The sequence below is a fragment of the Asterias amurensis genome, chromosome 5 (assembly GCF_032118995.1).
Source record: "Asterias amurensis chromosome 5, ASM3211899v1".
Taxonomy (NCBI): Eukaryota; Metazoa; Echinodermata; class Asteroidea; order Forcipulatida; family Asteriidae; genus Asterias; species Asterias amurensis.
Window position 1 is genome coordinate 23,805,311 of NC_092652.1, and position 18,698 is coordinate 23,824,008.

General features: G+C 36.8%; 1 protein-coding gene across 1 annotated transcript; it reads left to right on the forward strand.

Moving 5' to 3' along the window:
• The first annotated feature begins 923 nt into the window (after positions 1–923).
• LOC139937137 (UBX domain-containing protein 6-like) lies at positions 924–18,645 on the forward strand. Its single transcript, XM_071932147.1, has 9 exons — positions 924–1,005; positions 2,821–3,040; positions 4,980–5,165; positions 8,150–8,247; positions 8,636–8,790; positions 10,136–10,328; positions 11,679–11,770; positions 12,830–12,975; positions 14,638–18,645. Exons 2-9 carry the CDS (start codon positions 2,975–2,977, stop codon positions 14,779–14,781), a joined length of 1,080 nt encoding a protein of 359 aa, XP_071788248.1. The 5' UTR covers positions 924–1,005; positions 2,821–2,974; the 3' UTR covers positions 14,782–18,645.
• The last annotated feature ends 53 nt before the right edge of the window (positions 18,646–18,698 follow it).

Consider the following 18,698-nt stretch of genomic DNA (forward strand, 5'->3'; position numbering starts at 1 on the left):
AGTGTTATATAATCACTCAAGGGGATTTCCCCCCACAGGGTGAAAGTCACAATTGGGACTAATTATGCTGAACAGATAAAAATCCTTTCGTACAAGCTATTCCCAACGCTTTCACTTAAAAATGCACTCGGATAAAAATCTTTTTTTTCAAATTATTTGAACTTTCTTTGACAAAGTCTGACAAAGTCAGAGAGCTTTGTATTGTAGAACCCTTTTAACACTAATATTAATATAAAGTTATTCTGTCATCTGCCTTTAAAAATCTGATAAATCTAAATTCTGAAATGATGTGTCTCAATTAATTTGAAGTTGTGGATTCATTTGAATAGTCAAAGCAATTGGCATTATGTTTCTCTCAAATGAGTGGAGTGAAATATTATCCTGAGTGGAAGGGGCTCATTGCGGCCCTAAGTTCCCCCATCCTACCTAGAACCCCTACCCCTCTCCCAATGAGAATGTTTTGATACATTAACCCCCCCCCCACCCCTAAAATTTGTTGGTTGTTTTTTCGCTTGCCATCTCCCCCTTCCCAAATATAAATAATGTCTGGCTACTGGTTACACACTGCCCAACAGAGTACAACAATGATGATTTAGATTTTTTTTACAACAAAAAAGTTCCCAGAAACTCACAAAAATCGTCCGAAAATATTCCAAGGTCGATCAGTCATTTATGTTATAATCATTTTTTTTAACCCTCTGTATGACCATGGCTGTCTTGTGAGCATTAGTAATTAAGTCACAAAAAGTGGGAGGCCACAAGTTGAAGTCTGATATATTTCCTGTGTGCTCGTCTTAGTCACATTGACATTCTCTACGGAGGATCTAAATTTGGAACTGCCGATCAAAAGTGACTAAGACGGGACACGAACTATGGAATCGAGACCTCAGAAAACAACCTCAGTCTTTTACAAATCGACAAGATGGGCCTACAATGAACCAAGACTTGTTTTGCAGTGACACAAGACGAAACTTAATCTGCAGAGAGCTACGGACATTGTAAACGGTGAGACGCACGCTATCATCTTCTCATGATTGTACTTTTTTTTGTGACTAGAGAGTTATTTATATTGCAGATAGCAAAAAATAACCCAACCAGAAAAAATAACGATTGTACGAGGACGATATAATGTGCTCTGGGCCCAATTTCATAGCGCTGCTAAGCACAAAAATTTGCTAAGCATGAAATTTCTTCCTTGATAAAAACAAGATTACCATCAAAATTTTCAGGATAAATACCAGTAACAAGCAATAGTAAATATGCAACAAATGGAAATTTTGTTGGTTTATTCCTGTTTTTTATCAAGGAAGAAATTTCATGCTTAGCAATTTTTTTGTGCTTAGCAGCGCTATGAAATTGGGTCCTGGTGCCAATTCCATTCAATCAGTGTAAACACTAATTATGTGTTATTGCATGGCTGTTATTCTAGGGGGTATTTTGCCAAGTACAAAAAATATACCAGTTGATCAGCCTGTTTGCTTATAGTGGGTTGTTTTATTGCAAAAAGAGGAGGATGAGGGTTTTGTCCCCTTTTTTTATAGAGTAAAGAGCAATATTAGAAATGTTATGGTTTTGTAGAACATAGACATGATAGAAGTCTAACATGTGGGTAAATTAGTGTTGATGAAATGGTGCCAACAATGCATGAAGCAAAACATACATAATACAAAATTAGTCTTTTTGGTGACAAAATAAAGATGTGTGTGAAGAGTGGGGGGGGGGGGATCACACACAATCAACCTGTGGGTTTTTTTCACAAGCAATCTTGAGTTATTTATATCATTTATATATTTATAAGTCTATAAATAAACAGATAGCATTGCAACATTCTCACATGTGCGAATAATATTCCTCAAATTATTCTGCTTATCTGCCAGGCGTTTTTTTGTTTCTTCTCTAGTGGGTGTTTTCTCATGTGACTTTGTTATCATGGGACTCCCAGGGATTTTTTGTTAGACAATCTATGTTGGTAAGATTCATCCAGACTTTACCACGAGTTCAGACTCTTTGACCTTTCTTTTCATTTCAACTGCATTTCTTATTCCCTTATTCTTTGTTTTGATACAGTAACAATTTCTTTGGGGTCCTTGAAAGCATGGAGGGTGGGGGGGGGGGGTCACCAACAAGGGTTGAACTCAAGATAGTGTCCCCGAAGAACGTCTTCATCCAAACTGTGAATTCCATCGTCATTTGATGTATGCTTTTTGTAATTCTTCAACTCTCTAAATCCACCTTAGTTTTGGATACAGTATCAATTCCTTTGGGTTCCTCAAAAGCACGGAATATGGTTGGGGGGGGGTGTCACCAACCAAAGGGTAGAACTCAGGACATTGTCCCCAATTAAAGCATGTATGTCTTCTTAATATAAATTTGATTGTCATTTGATGCATGCTTTTGTAATTATTTAACCAACTCATCCTCCTTCAAATGTCAGTCATCTTTTATTCATCTACTATCTGTATCCAAAAATAGACCTAGTGTAGTAAGTAATTCATGGCAGCCAAATGCAACACTAAATTTTTAATTAAAACCGGATTAAAGAAAGACACAAATAATCAGCCGAGTTTAATTTGTCTGATTTAAAAAAAAAGTCACTCTGTTGCCTGAATTAGTGAATCTGGAACCTTGAGAGACAGTTTTAAGTTATCTTTTCATTTCTTCCTCCTACGCTTTTTTCTTCTTCTGTACTTAATTTTACGCAATTTCTAAGATGATTATATTTAGCCTGGCCGACGTCGGTCCGACAGTGTGAGACAGGAAGTCATGGCAGCCCTGTATATAAGGAATCGCTGTCATTGAATATTGTATTACCTTTTCCAGAGTCGCATCCCGAACAGTGAGGACTGTAGGAGGATTTATAACAAGAACCCCTGGCTCTTTTTTCCGCCGGGCGGATAACAAGTGACATCAAACTCTGATTTTGTCTGTTAGTGTTTTGTACGGCGGGGGTGTCGTGACTGATGAAGAGGGAAGCATGGCCTTGCCTGTTGGAATCGATCATGGAGCGACTGATTCTATGGCAACACTTCATCATTACCAGGTGCGTGGACATTTTACTACTCAGTTTACATCTCTTTCTTTCAATGGTTTACTTTTTTTATTCATTAAATATTTCAAAAAATTATAATTGGCATGAAGCATGGCTTTATATAATGAATTCCTTATTTTGATGCATTATTCAGTTGTAGGCCTATATCTGATTATGGTGAGTGCATGCTCTGGAAGATTTTCACCTTTTGACAAAAAAGTTTGAGTGGTTGTAACCACATTGTAGATTTTACCATTATTAAAAGCACATGGACATGTTTGATTAATTGTCAAAAAGACCAGCGTTCTCACTTGGTGTATCTCAAAACGCATACAACAACAAATCTGTACAAATTTGGACTAAATTGGTCATCGAAGTTGCAAGGGAATAATGAAAGAAAATACACCCTTGTACAAATTTGTGTGCTTTCAGATGCATTTTTAAAGGCTTCAGGCCTGAAGTTTCTTAATACTTGAGTGAGAAATTACCATTTTTCTAAAAAAAACATGTTACTTCATCAGAGGGAGCAGTTTCCCATTGCTTGTTACCGGGTAAGTTTTTAGGCTAACAGTTATTTTGAGTAATTACCACGTGTCCACTACCTTAAATCATCAAATGATAAATGGCATGAAGCATGGCTTTATTGTTATATAACAAAACAAAATATGTTGATGCATTGTGCATTATATCTGATTATGGTGACTACATGCTCTTGAAGATTTGCACCTTTTGTGGTAAAAAACGATTAATGTACAAAAAAGGTAAAAGACAAATTATGACTAAATATTTTTGATATTTCAATGTTTTCACTTGTGTCTGAAACTGTCTTCATGTATTATTACCATTTCTAAAGAACTGCAGTCTGTAATCAGATTAATCGATTCAATTTGTCTATTATACTGTAATTGTATTTTATCAACTTTGGAACTCCCACTATACAAATTTGGGACAGTCGAACAGAACAGAAAGTATTTCTTCATAAGCAGTTATGTTAGGCGGTTGAGAAATTAGTAAAACAACTAGTTTTGGTGTACAATTTTATTTTTAAAACGATAAAAAATATGTTAGCTTTTTTTTTCACTTTTTTCTTGTGACTGATTGTGCATTACCTTCCACAGGTTTTTGTTTCATGTACCGATACATGTTGACTATTACAAATATTAAAAGTTCAAGAAAAGACAAAAATTAAAGAGGAATTGTACTGAACTGGTAAGGATGAAAACATTATGTAAAATTTTAGTCTAAAGCCTTACTGATTTACAAGCTCATACATGAACCATTTGGGGGTAAACTACCTCCCTCTGAAATGGAGTCATATTAATTTGAGAAAACTGTATCGGAAAACCTAAAAATAGCACAACACTAAGTAGTATCAATGTATCAATGTATATTTGGTTTGCTTTAAAGGAACGTTACAGAATTGGTAAGAAACAAAAATTGTGAAGATCGCAGATTTACATAAAACTTACACGGTCTAATGATGATAATAGTTGAAACATCCCTTTAAATATTTCTGTCTGAAATGTCATACTTGATGAGAAATAAATAATCTAATTTCACGTTTGGAGTTTATCGCTCAGTTAGCGTTTTATTCATTTTTGTGTTGGCGTTGATGCAATGCAAAATTTGTAATCGGTTTTCACTATTTTCTTGCGAACCAGATGGCTGATCAACCTCAAACTTCTACAGGTTTGTCAGTTAATGTATATGGTGGATTACATAAAGTGCATACACTGCCAACAACTGTTTTATTAGGAAAACAATTCTGTAAAGTTCCTTTAACACCAAGTGTGTATCAACGAACTTGCCAGGTAGAGTTTGTTCTTTAGAGAACTGCCTATTTATATTCGACTACCGCGGAGTAGATTTATCGGATTGTTCGGGAGACTTCTCAGTTCTGAATTTAATAGACGTTACTTTTAATGGTAGTTATTTTTTTTTTATTTTTTAGGTAAATGAAGACATGATAAATGATTCCGTATTTAATTCCGCTGTGACCAAATCAGCCACGGAAGGAAGCGTTGCCGAAGGAGACACCAAGACTATACCCTGTGTCTATTTCCAATGTCCGTTTGGATGCAGTGCCATCTACCCAACGGCGTCCATTAATGATCATATGATGATACATTTTAGGAAAGTAAGTACTTTGAATAAGTGTTTGAATAAACATAATCAAATTGATGTTGTGTGTCCCCCCCCCCCTCCCCCCAAAAAAAAGAGGGGGAAAAAGAAGAAAAAAAAGTAAACATACATTTTATTTTAATGTGGTTAAAAAATAAAGAAATTATCAAAGAAAATAAATAATTTACAAACATCAAATAACAAAGGAGAATTTTAAAACACAGACCAAAAATACCCATACTTTAGTGATTGCGGCAATCAAGTTAAGTAATGGTGTTTTGAGGGTTTTTTTGGGTGGGGGGGGGGGCTGGTCTTTAAATGGACTTGATGGCATTACAAATGGAAACATTTCTGAGGAGGATAGGCAATTGATAACTGATGGTGTTCCAGACTGAAAAAAACTTATTTATGTTTACATATAGCTTGTCAGTCACTTTAAAATGGAAAGAAGAAAAATTCTGCCTTACATTTTCTTTTATGGGGAGGGGTGGGGGGGGGGGGGTTGTAATTTATGAGAATGTGCATGTACATCACTTTAGTGGATGAAATTTGTATGCTGACTGTTTCCTTTCCTTGCTCCAGGGAGTTGGAAATAAATTGGAGAACATTATGGGGTAAATTAATAAACTTAATCCCCCTTGCATGCCATGTCAGTTGGACATTATTACCTCAGGGAGAGGGGTGATTGGGGGGGGGTGCAGTTACAGTCATCTTAAAGACTAATTAAGTACAGATTTGGTAATGGTCCTAACTTGTATTTTTAGTTTCAATCTGAAAGCTCACTGATTAGACAAATTCCAAGTTCATACACCAGCACCAGTACTCCAGAAAAATATTTCCCTCAGAAAACCCACAAAGTCCATAGCACCAATCCTCCAGAGAAATATTTCCTTCTGAAAACTCACAAAGTCCATAGCACCAATCCTCCAGAGAAATATTTCCCTCAGAAAACCCACAAAGTCCATAGCACCAATCCTCCAGAGAAATATTTCCCTCTGAAAACTCACAAAGTCCATAGCACCAATCCTCCAGAGAAATATTTCCCTCAGAAAACCCACAAAGTCCATAGCACCAATCCTCCAGAGAAATATTTCCTTCTGAAAACTCACAAAGTCCATAGCACCAGTCCTCCAGAGAAATATTTCCCTCAGAAAACTCACAAAGTCCATAGCACCAATCCTCCAGAGAAATATTTCCTTCTGAAAACTCACAAAGTCCATAGCACCAATCCTCCAGAGAAATATTTCCCTCAGAAAACCCACAAAGTCCATAGCACCAATCCTCCAGAGTAATATTTCCTTCTGAAAACTCCCTGATTCTAAAGTTCATACAAATACCAATTCTCCAGAGAAATATTTACGTCTGACAACTGTCAACTAATAAGGAAACAGCAATTCAAGTACCGTGACTCTGCCCACCATTTTTTCAATTTGTTTAAATTGCTTCTGTAAGAAAAAACTACATATACACCGATCCCTGGTTGTTTTCACTAACATTGATGTTTCAAATCCGATTTAAATCAAACAAAATGAGGCATATCTCACAAAAGTAGTTCGGCCATTTTGTATTTCAGTCCCGATCAATATTGAATGGACCACCCATCATCATAGAGTGATAGTTGCCACTTTTTCAGAAGTCTTCTCAAACTCTAAATTAAGAACAATTGCAGTAAGAGATTAAGTGATGCCTCTTTATTGTAACGAAACGTTGTAGTTTTTGCTTGACTATGAAGTCACTAAGCTATTTTTGGTGTTACAATTATTCTTTGATCAGTACTGTACACCCTGTGACTTTTTGAGAGCCCAGTGGGTGAAAAACATCCATGGGCAAAGTACTCAGGTGGGATTTGAACCTTCAGGCTACAACCCCCCATTCTAAAAATTCAGATGTTGTAAAGGCACTGGACACTAAATTGGTAATTACTCAACAAAATTGTTAGCATAAAACTTACTTGGTAACAAGCAATGGAGAGTTGTTGATAGTGTAAAACATTATGAGAAACTGCTCCCTCTGAAGTAACATAGTTTTCGAGAAAGAAGTAGTTTTCCACGAATTTTATTTTGAGACCTCAGAATTAGATTTTGAAGTCCAGAAATCAAGCATCTAGAATTTTTTCTTCCATTACTATCTCGCAACTTTAACAACCAATTGAGTGTAAATGTTTGTTTACAATTACCAAAAGTGTCCAGTGTCTTTAACCACTAGACCATCAAGGTACTCAGTGACAAAGACAAAAGTATATAATATATAAATATTATGTATTAAAATTTTTACACGAAAGTGATATTCACACGACAGAAATTTAACTTGGATCCCTTGCTTTATTTTAGCATGGTTGTAAAAAAGTAGCAATGTTTGAAAATAATTCACAAGAGAACTTGGACAGTAGAAAAAATGTTGTCCTTTCACACGAGGAGCATTTTGTAAAATTTTACAACCATGCTACAATGTATAGCAAGGGACCCTTGTTAAAGTGCTCTCGTGTGAAAGGGGCTTTCAATACATACGAGTGCATTGTTGCAGAACTTGTAATCACAAGGTGAAATCAATTCCCAATTTCATAAAGCTGTTAAGCAAATACAAATGTATACGTTCCCTTAAAAGGCGCTGGACACATTTGGTAATTGTCAAAGACCAGTATTTCCACTCAGTGTATCCCAACATATGCACTTAATAACAAACCTGTGAAAATTTGGGCTCAATTGGTCAAAAGAATTTGCAAGAGAACACTGAAAGAAAAAACACCCTTGTTGCACAAATGTGTACGCTTTCAGATGCCTAATAAAAGGCTTCAGGCTTGAAGCCTGAGTGAGAAATTACCCCTTTGTCAAAAACTACATTACTTCAGAGGGAGCCGTTTCTCACAATGTTTTTTACTATCAACCTCTCCCCATTACTCGTTACCAAGTAAGTTTTTATGCTAACAGTTATTTTGCGTAATTACCAATAGTGTCCAGTGCCTTTAAAGTTGATTATCAAATCCTATGTAACTCTACACAGATGTTGATGTACAGACCACTGGAGGCTTCAGTGCTGATGATTCATTCATTGAATAGAAACAAAGAGAGACTTCATACATGTCTACAGATTCTGTGCAAGTAAAATATAACTGTTTCTACAAACATTTTCATAATTATCATTATCACGATTTTTTTTTTTTTTCTATTTTTTTTTTCTACGTTCTTTTGAAAGGAATTTTGTTTTGCAAATTTACAGCTGCACAAGAGAGCAGATTTTCTTGCAATTTGCTTTGTTGGAATTAGAATCTAAGAATTAGAATGCAAGTCAAGCCATATCCGACTACAGCAAGGAGGTGCTATACTGCATAAGCAACATTTTGTGCCCAAGCAGCTCTATGAAATTTGGCCCAGGTCTCAGAGGCAAATTTTTCACCGAAAAAGGGTCTGAATTGGATGATAGTCTTAAATCTCTCACCCTAAATTATTGTAAAATTCTACGAGTCCTGTTTTTTATTTATGCACACAGGTACCTTGACAACGTGAGTAACAGTCCAAATGATGAGAGGTATCGTAAGATATCAGAGCACAATAAAGCTTTCCAAGACAAAGTGGCTATTATCGAGGGAGCCAAGGACTTCCTTCAGGCGGTTGGATTTATGCCCAAGAGACTGCAATATTTAGGTATTGTATAAGGGATCGCTACAAAAGGACATTTTATTTAAGGATTGTCAAAAAAAAAGACTTTGACTTAAAGGGAAGTTTATCATTCTTAAAGCCATTGGACACTTTCGGTAAACAGTTTTGTCCAAAGGCCCACACTTTGTGTATCACAACTTATATTGAAAATAACAAACCTGTGAAAATTTAGCCTCAATCGGTCATCGGAGTCGGGAGAATATAATGGGAAAACCCACCCTTGTTTCCGCACGTTTCGCCTGTGTTTTAAACAAATCCGTAATTCTCGCTATCGAGAATTGGTAATTGTTTTAATGTTTTCTCAAAAAGTAAAGCATTTCATGGAATAATATTTCAAGAGAAGTCTTTCACCATTACCTTCTGTAAACCCTGTAAGTTATTTGTAAATCTGTGAACTTTTTTGTTGTTTTCTGTTCCGAAAATTGTATAATGGCTTTAAATAAAATGGCAATACAAACTCACTGGTTAGAAGCCTACATCAGCTTTATATAGAAAACACCCTTTTGAGAAAACATTTCACTTTGAAGTAATGTGGTTATGTAGAAAGATGTCAGTTGTCATGCCCCAAAATTTGAAGGGATTATTTTTTTCCTTGTGGACCTATTTGATCTGGATTTTTTCTTATATTTTAAAAACCCGCAATAACCTTTAGAAATGAAATTTTTTACAAATTGGTGTTATAGTACACATCTACATTATCTGTAGGATTGAAACAATGAAACGGTTAAAAGACAAAAGTTATATTTTGCCGTCAGTGGAAATAAGTGAACGTCATATTTAGACCTTGGACGTTATTTTTTGTCACTATGGTTACCACTCGCTGACAGACGTCAAACGTATTGTATGTCTGCAGTGGATAATACATTTTAACACATATATGACAAAATGAGTTGCAACTAGACATAATTTGTGTTTCTGACAAAAACAAGGTGTTCAGCAAGGACATACAAACAAATAATAATAATAATAATAACATGAAGTAAAAACATATAAAAAAATAAAAAAATAAAAACATTGAACCAATGTTTCATAATCACTCTTAAAATATACAAACTCACTGGTTAGAAGCCTACATCAGCTTTCGATAGTACCGGTAAACAACCTTTTGAGAAAACATTTCACTTTAGCGTAATGTGATGATGTAAAAAGATGTAAGTTTTGAATATATGAGAAGCGTTGCTGTCACAAATGTTTCTCAGATTGTGTATTCCTATTAAGGATTCTTCTTCCCTTTGTGAACCCCCCCCCCCCAAAAAAAAAAGAGGTGTTCAAACTAACTATTCTCATCTTTACAAGTAAAAGTAAGCGCTTTTTATTTTATCTTCAATAGACACGGAGTTGCCCTTCCTAGTAATGAGCGCTGAGCATGCCTCGGACACTACTCAGATCAAATCAGCTCGTCAAGTATTACTCAATACTCAACCTGCGAAGGCTACCCTACATCAAGATGTCAGAGTTTACTACCCATCCACCAAGGCAGACGAGTTCCACTTCTCAGAAGATTTTTATGACCTCCCATCAGGGTAAACTATTAATAATAATGATACAAAAAATAATAACTAGTATTATACAGGTATGATATTCTTGCTACCTTAGTCTGATTTTCGATTTTTTTTTGTCCAGCCCTTGGAAACAAATCAGAAAATTAGGATCAAATAGCCCACACTATGTGCACACATGTAGTTCAGCCAGACCTTCAATGACAGTATTCAATGATTTTCCGACTTGTTATGCTACGGCGACTCAAAGCCTTGTATGATTGATTTTCAGACGGGGTTTTGAAGCTATTGAATTATGAGACCCATTTATATGTAACACCTTGTCAACTGTTACAAGGTGCTGCTGCTCATTCAGCTGCCACTGCCATTAACACCGGGGCAAATGTTTCCAAAAGATTTATAAGAAGCTTTGTAGTTACTAATTGAAGGGTGTTTAATAATAATAACAATGGCAATTTTTTGTCTTGCGCCATATCTGTCAACTTGACCCTCCTAGCACTGAGAAAAAGATGTTGTAACTACAGTAAAGTCTTGGCATAAATCAAAAAGATGTAAAGTAGTCATCCAAACAGAGTTAAAGGAACACGTTGCCTTGGATCGGACGAGTTGGTCAAAACAAAAGCGTTTGTAACCGTTTTTTATAAAATGCATATGGTTGGAAAGATGTTTTAAAAGTAGAATACAATGATCCACACAAGTTTGCCTCGAAATTGCGTGGTTTTCCTTCTACTGTGCGAACTAACATGGTCGGCCATTTATGGGGGTCAAAATTTTGACCCCCATAAATGGCCGACGTGTTAGTCGACGAGGTAAAAGGAAAACCACACAGTTTCGAGGCATGTTTGTGTGGATCATTGTATTCTACTTTTACAACATCTTTCCAACCATATGCATTTTATAAAAAACGGTTACAAACGCTTTTCAAAGACCAACTCGACCGATCCAAGGCAACGTGTTCCTTTAAGCGTTGACAAAAAAAAAATGTTTTTAGCTGTGATTTGAAGTTGGTGAAGGAGCTTTCCTGCCGACTTGCTCCCAATCTTCCTTTGCCCCTCGTTATTCTTAAAGCGGGGGGTCAAAGGTCAAGTTAAATTTTGTAATGTACTCCCTTTCTTATATAGTCTTCTTGAAACCAAAAAGTACCTCATAAGGGGGACCTTGTGATGTTTGGTGGCAGCAGACGTACCATGTAACTTTCAATCTTTGCATAAAAAATTCCTAGCATGCACGCGCTCCGAGTACAATAAATTCACCTAGTAAGTCTGCTGCTACCTAGTGTCACCAAAATGTCTCCAATTTAGTTCAAACCAGTGTGGTGTTGGAAATTAAAAGCTTTTAGTAAAACCATAACGTTCATCTCTCTTCACGTTACAGAGCACAACATGATTCTCAGAATCCAGATGCTGTAAGACGATATAACTATGCTATTATCCGGATACGATTTCCGGACGGAGTACTGTTACAAGGTATGGTCTTAAGAAATTATAATTAGCTGTTGCAAACTGGAACTGTTTACCAACTAAAAATTACCAATGCAAAAAAAAAGGGTGATGGATTGATTTTTAGCAGAGTTTTGGATCAAGAATACCACCAGGACCAGAGTCGGACAGATTGGTTTTAGAGTTATTGATCATAGGTGTGAGACTGATTATGCTTAAAATTGGATCATGCACACCACCATAATCAGAGTCAAACAGTTGGGTGAAGAGTTACGGAATGGTTGTTGCTTTACATGGGATCAGGCATACCACCAGAATCAGAGTCCAACAGTTTGGGTGTTGAGTTACTGTATGGTGTTGGACTGAGGACTGTAGTTAACTGATTACGTTTTACATTGAATCAGGCATACCACCATAATCAGAGTTCAACAGTTGGGTGAAGAGTTACGGAATGGTTGTTGCTTTACATGGGATCAGGCATACCACCTTAATCAGAGTTCAACAATTGGGTGAAGAGTTACGGAATGGTGTTGCTTTACATGGGATCAGGCATACCACCAGAATCAGAGTCCAACAGTTTGGGTGTTGAGTTACTGTATGTTGGACTGAGGACTGTAGTTAAATGATTACGTTTTACATTGAATCAGGCATACCACCATAATCAGAGTCCAACAGTTTGGGTGAATCGAGTTACGGAATGGTGTTGCTTTACATGGGATCAGGCATACCACCAAAATCAGAGTCCAACAGTTTGGGTGTTGAGTTACTCTATGGTGTTGGACTGAGGACTGTAGTTAACTGATTACGTTTTACATTGAATCAGGCATACCACCATAATCAGAGTTCAACAGTTTGGGTGAAGAGTTACGGAATGGTGTTGTTTTACATGGGATCAGGAATACCACCAGAATCAGAGTCCAACAGTTTGGGTGTTGAGTTACTGTATGGTGTTGGACTGTTGGACTGAGTCAATAACTTTGGTTGGTAAATTTCCATGTGATATTTGATTTTGTTAAAGTGAGGAAGGACCCAATTAAATCACTCAAGAGAGAAAGGTTAAACCTTGACTTTGATTGGCACACGCAGGAACATTTCACGTCAATGAAAAGCTGTCGGACGTGAAGACATTTACGTCATTAATGCTGGAGAAAGAATGGCAGCCATTTGTGCTTCGAGACAAAACTGGAACCATCATGTCTGAAATGAACTCTACTTTGTCTCAACTGAAACTTGTAAGTAAAAACAAAATGTCTATAAAGATCACAAGAATAAGGAACTACAAAAAAATAACAAGTAATAAACTACATTGGAGACTGACCGGGAAAATGAGCGGGGCCAAATTTCATGCCTGTAGGCACAAAAATTTGCTTAGCATGAAATTTCTTCCTTAATAATAAAAACATGATTACCAACCCGATTTACACGTGATTTTCAGGATTATAAGCAAACAATCAGCTGAATGCCGGCAACAACCAATATGCAACAAGTTAATATTTGGTCGGTAATCTTGTTTTTATCAAGGAAGAACTTTCTTGCTAAGCAAATTGTTGTGCTTACAGGCTTTATGAAATTGGGCTGTTCTTAGTGGTACCACACCTGATGAGTACCTGAAAGTGCTTGTTACTTTTACGACAGGTACACAGAGATTAAATGCAGTGGACACTATTGGTAATTACTCAAAATAATTATTACAACCTTACTTGGTAACGAGTAAATGGGGAGCTGTTGATAGTATAAAACATTATGAGAAATGGCTCCCTCTGAAGTAACGTAGTTTTCGAGAAAGAAGAAATTTTCCACGAATCCTCAGATTTAGAATTTGAGGTCTCGAAATCAAGCATCTGAAAGCACACAACTTCGTGTGACAAGAGTGTTTTTTCTTTTATTAATATCTCTCAACTTTGACGACCGATTGAGCCCAAATTTTCACAGGTTTGTTATTTTGTGCATATGTTGAGATACACCAAGTGAGAAGACTGGTCTTTGACAATTATCAATAGTGTCCAGTGTCTTTAACTTGGATTAACATCGCACCTTGCAAGGGTTTATAAATTGACGCAGCACAATCTGCAGCCAACAACTCCATTACTCATAATTATTGCTCATGTGATGACTGAACATGAACCAATAGCAACAACTTTTATGACTTAACTACAAGAGATAAGTGCTTGAAGCAGGTTTGACCTTTTGGGTTTTATGACCTCAGTGTGACAGGTCAAAACCAAGTCTGTCAGGAAAACAAATTTGCTTCGATAGTAGATTCCTCGAAAGCAACAAAAAAGGTGTGTCCTTTTATCCTTTTATGTCACTTCATAAAAACACAGAATGGCAAACCTAGTAAAACCCAAGTCGTGCTAATTAATGTATAATTCCAAAACTACATATTCCATTTGTTAGGACCTAAAACTTGCTGAAAATGTAAACAGTGATGAGTATATCAATAATTTTTACACAATTAATGTTGGTGGATACCAATGTTTTTTACCAATAAATGAACCTTAAAACTTGTCCATCAGTTTGTGGTGCGATTGACAAATTGGTCCAAGCAAATTAAGCAGTTTTGTATGATTTTGGTTTTATCCTTAAAGGGAAGGTACACAGTTGGACGAATTTGTGTGCTTTCAGATAGGAATAAAAGACTTCTAGCTAGAAGTCTTTTTAATTTAGTGAGAAACTACCTCTTTCTCATAATCTATGCTACTTTAGAGGGAGCCGTTTCTCACAATGTTTTATACCATCAACAGCTCTCCAATGCTCGTTACCAAGTCAGTTTTTAGTTAATATTTGTTTTGAGTAATTACCAAACGTGTACCTTTAATACACCGATGTGTGATGAGCACTGTTAACCCAGTGCTTTCCGAGTGCTTATAAATGTGTGTGTCTATCACTTCCAGGTTCCAGGCACAGTGTTGGACTTTGGTTTCAGTGACACCATGAAGGCCGAGATGGCAACGGGTCTCTACTTTTGCCTTCACGGTCCCGTCAAACAGGAGCACCATCTCAAGGCTGCTCTGATGCGGGCAATCAAGACGCTATGATGAAATCAAGCAGCCTTATATATCCCATCAGAGCAAAAGTAACTTTTAAGAATCAAGAACCAAGCTTGATATATTTTTCGACCCTTGGAAGGATTTTAGGTGTTCAGGTTGGTGTAGGTATATCTTTCCAAACCTTCAACCGAGCTAGGACCCAAGACTTGTGGACAACTTGTAAAATGTCTTTGTTGCGGTGATAGCATTCCGACCCTCTCTGCGATTCCTGCGACGCTAGTGGTATTCTCGCGAAACTGCTGAGCCCGCGCGACTAAAAGTGCTCTCAGGCTGTGCAGTCTGTTAATGGACCCTTCCCATGAAGTATGTAAATTGCACATAGTGCGTGCGCACTTACATTTTGGTTGCCAAAATGAGGGAACACCGCGCTGTTTTGTACACGGCTAATGGCTGCGTGACGCAGACACATTGGGCGCCTGCTTAGTGTACAACTCTATGGTGTTTGCCAACCAATACCTGCAATAGGATCTGTACGCATGTGTGAATGTAATTAGCATATTTTAGCATATTTCATGAAAAGGGTCCAGTGGGATGTGGTCGGCAACCAACAGCCAAAACACCCAAAATCCTTCTCTATAATTAATACTTACTGTGTACATAGCCACAACTGTATAACGTGCATGCACAACCTGCATGGTTTATGGTTTAAACTATACCAAATATGTTTTGCACAGTCATCAAGTGTGATAAGGAGATTGACTTTACATGGAGGCTATATTAAAGACACTGGACACATTTGGTAATTGTAAAAGACTCGTCCTCTCACTTGGTGTATCTCAACATACAAAACAAAACAAAACCTGTGAAAATTTGAGCTCAATTGGTCGTCAAAGTTGCGAGATAATAATGAAAGAAAAAACACCCTTGTCACACCAAGTTCTGTTCTTTCAGATGCTTGATTTCGAGACCTCAATTTCTAAATCTGAGGTCTCAAAATCAAATCCGTGGAAAACTACTTCTTTCTCGAAAACTATGTTACTTCAGAGTGAGCCGTTTCTCACAATATTTATACTATCAACAATTTTCCATTACTTGGTACCAAGTAAGGTTTTATGCTAAAAATTATTTTGAGTAATTACCAACAGTGTCCAGTGCCTTCAAGTATGTGATGTTAATATACATTGACTATGCACTTAAGTATCAAGTAATCATGAGCAATAGACCTCAATTTTCTGTCAACCTCACCACCACACCAACCTGTTGCCCTTGGTGGAGAACAACATGGTCAAAGACTCTTTTTTTTGCAAATCCGTCATTCATTCAGTGTTCACTGGGTGCAATGAAAGGTTCAGACAAATAAACATCACACAGTTCAAAAGTGTTTCTTATGTCAGAAACTGTTTTTTCTGAGCATACCTTTAAGCCCGGTACATACTTTCTGCGAATGCGATTCGAATGTCGAATTTGGATCGCATTTGCATAACCAGGCTTTAGTCTTTGAAGAGTGTGTAAAGGTCAAGTCAAGTCAATTATTGAACCGTTCTCGCATAAATCATCAAAGGAAAACAAGCTGAATGCAACTCCTATGGTGTTCTGGTATAATCAGTGGAGCCAGTTTATGTGAAGTCCGCGTGGACTACAGTGGAATTACATCACACTTACGAACAGCAGGATGCACCCTCTGGTGGCATGACGTAACCAAAACATTCAGTTTCTGCGTGGCGGTTTGTGAATGCACCATGTTTTGCATAACGTGAATTTGGCATTTTGTCGCGGGTTAGATTGCCTTTGAATTTGAATCATTGACATCACTTATTAACCAAATTTACGCACAAGAAAACTGCGCGCATTACCCCACAAAGTTTCCCATAGAGGGCGCTTTAGATTGGAAGGTTCTCGGCAATGACTTTCAGATTAAACAATATCTCTTTTTAACTCAAAAGGTATGAGCCTTTAATTTTCACTTGATAAAATAAAGTATTATGAAGCAAACTGAAACATTATTAAATAACTTTCATATGCATCAACACATGTACATTTCATACATATCTAGGATTTTTGGACAACAGTTTTTTACATAGCAAATATACATACTCAAAATTAGTTCTGTTTTCATAATAATTTACACATGTCAGGTTGTTTACTCATAGTACATTATATGAAGCTGTATTGTTTAATATTGTCATTTTCACAGCACAATGAATGTATTAAATAAAAAACGGACGGATTATAAATTGTAAAATGTGTACAACTTTTTAAAGAAATTAGTAATTTTATCTATAAATGATGTCCCATTCTTACCATCTGTAAATACTCTATCAAGACAGTCAATAAGCCGACACAAGTTATAAATAGGAACTTGTTTGCGACACACATTAGTTGTTAACAATGCTGTTATGGTAATAAGAGTACATTCAAGTTTATATTTCCACTGCCCAGCCTAAACCAAAACATTCCTACTTAAAATTCACAAGCAGGCCTTACAGTAATGTTTCTTTTTTAACAAACTCCATGCGTGTCGTGGCTGAGCGGTCTAGTTCACAAGACCCAAGCTCCGGTGTAGTCAGCAGCAGAATGTGGGTTCGATTCCTGGCCATGACACTTGTGCCCTTCAGCAAAGCACTAAACCATAATTGCTTTGTAAAAACTTGGGAAGGAAGTGCATTCTGCTCTACCAGCCAGGCTCCTACATGTAATTAATGATACCCATGTGTGTAGCCCTCACCTTGAATTGGCCATCTGCCCTTTTGATATTTGGCCATCTTTCATATTTCTTTTTTGAAAGGACCAAGAACTAGGCAACTGTTACCAGCCATCCCATAGCTTGCCACAAGTACAGGGCCCAATTTCATAGTGCTACTAAGTAAACAAATTGTGCTTAGCATGAAATTTCTTCTATGATAAAAAACAGGATTACCAACCAATTTTCCTTGTGATTTTTAGGATAATCTAACAACAACAGCTGAATACCAGTAACAAGCAACATGAAACTGGAAAGTTTTGTTGGTAATCCTGTTTTTATCAAGGATGAAATTTCATGCTAAGCAAATTGTTGTGCTTAGAAGCTCTATAAAATTGGGCCCAGTTTGTGAATGGTAACCTGCTCATTTTTGGCATAGCAGAATTGTTTTAAGGAATCCTATCTTTTGGGCCCGGGTAAGTGACAAAACCAAGTCTGGACAAGGGACTAATTTATCAAAATGTCAAAATTTGACGAAGTTGGCCACACTTTTTTTTCTTCAAGTATGTTTATAACACAGGCATATAAGCAATATGCAATTTAGTTTTCTTATTTTTTACGGAGCACTACGTGTTATAATTAAGCAAGAGACTTGTTCATGAACTAATACAAACATTGTAATATTGTTCTCACTTTGATGGATGTGTGTCATGGTTTATGAATATTTCACCAATAGAGGGCAGCAGATTACTTATTTATTTACAGGGTTTTAGACAAACTTCAGCAGCAGATGTGTTATAAAGTATATGCCGAGTTCGTTAAAGAACGCATGCGCACAACAGCAATTTTATTTAGGCACAAACATTTTCATGCTAAGAGTAAAATATTGCCTTCTACAGCCATTAATTGGGCCATATCCATCATTGTCCATTATGGCTTGTTTGCTGGACTTTCTTCAGAAGACGATCACAGCATACTGATCAAAACGTCAAGTCGAAACTAACGGTTCTTTTCAGAACCACCCCCAACTCATTTAGAGATTATCATTACATGGCGTTACCGCAAACCTTTACTACATGTGAATATCGTATTTCCACCATGCAAAGTTTCAAATCCTAGGGACTCAGTATTAATATTTCAGATGGTCTCCTGTCACTGATTAAGCTCCTAAGTATGGTTAAGTTACAGTCATCCATTCTATAAAGCCTTGGCTTACAATCTCATCCAAAGATCCACAAGTTTTGTGTCGGACTAGAAAACATGAAATATACATGTAAGAAGCTAC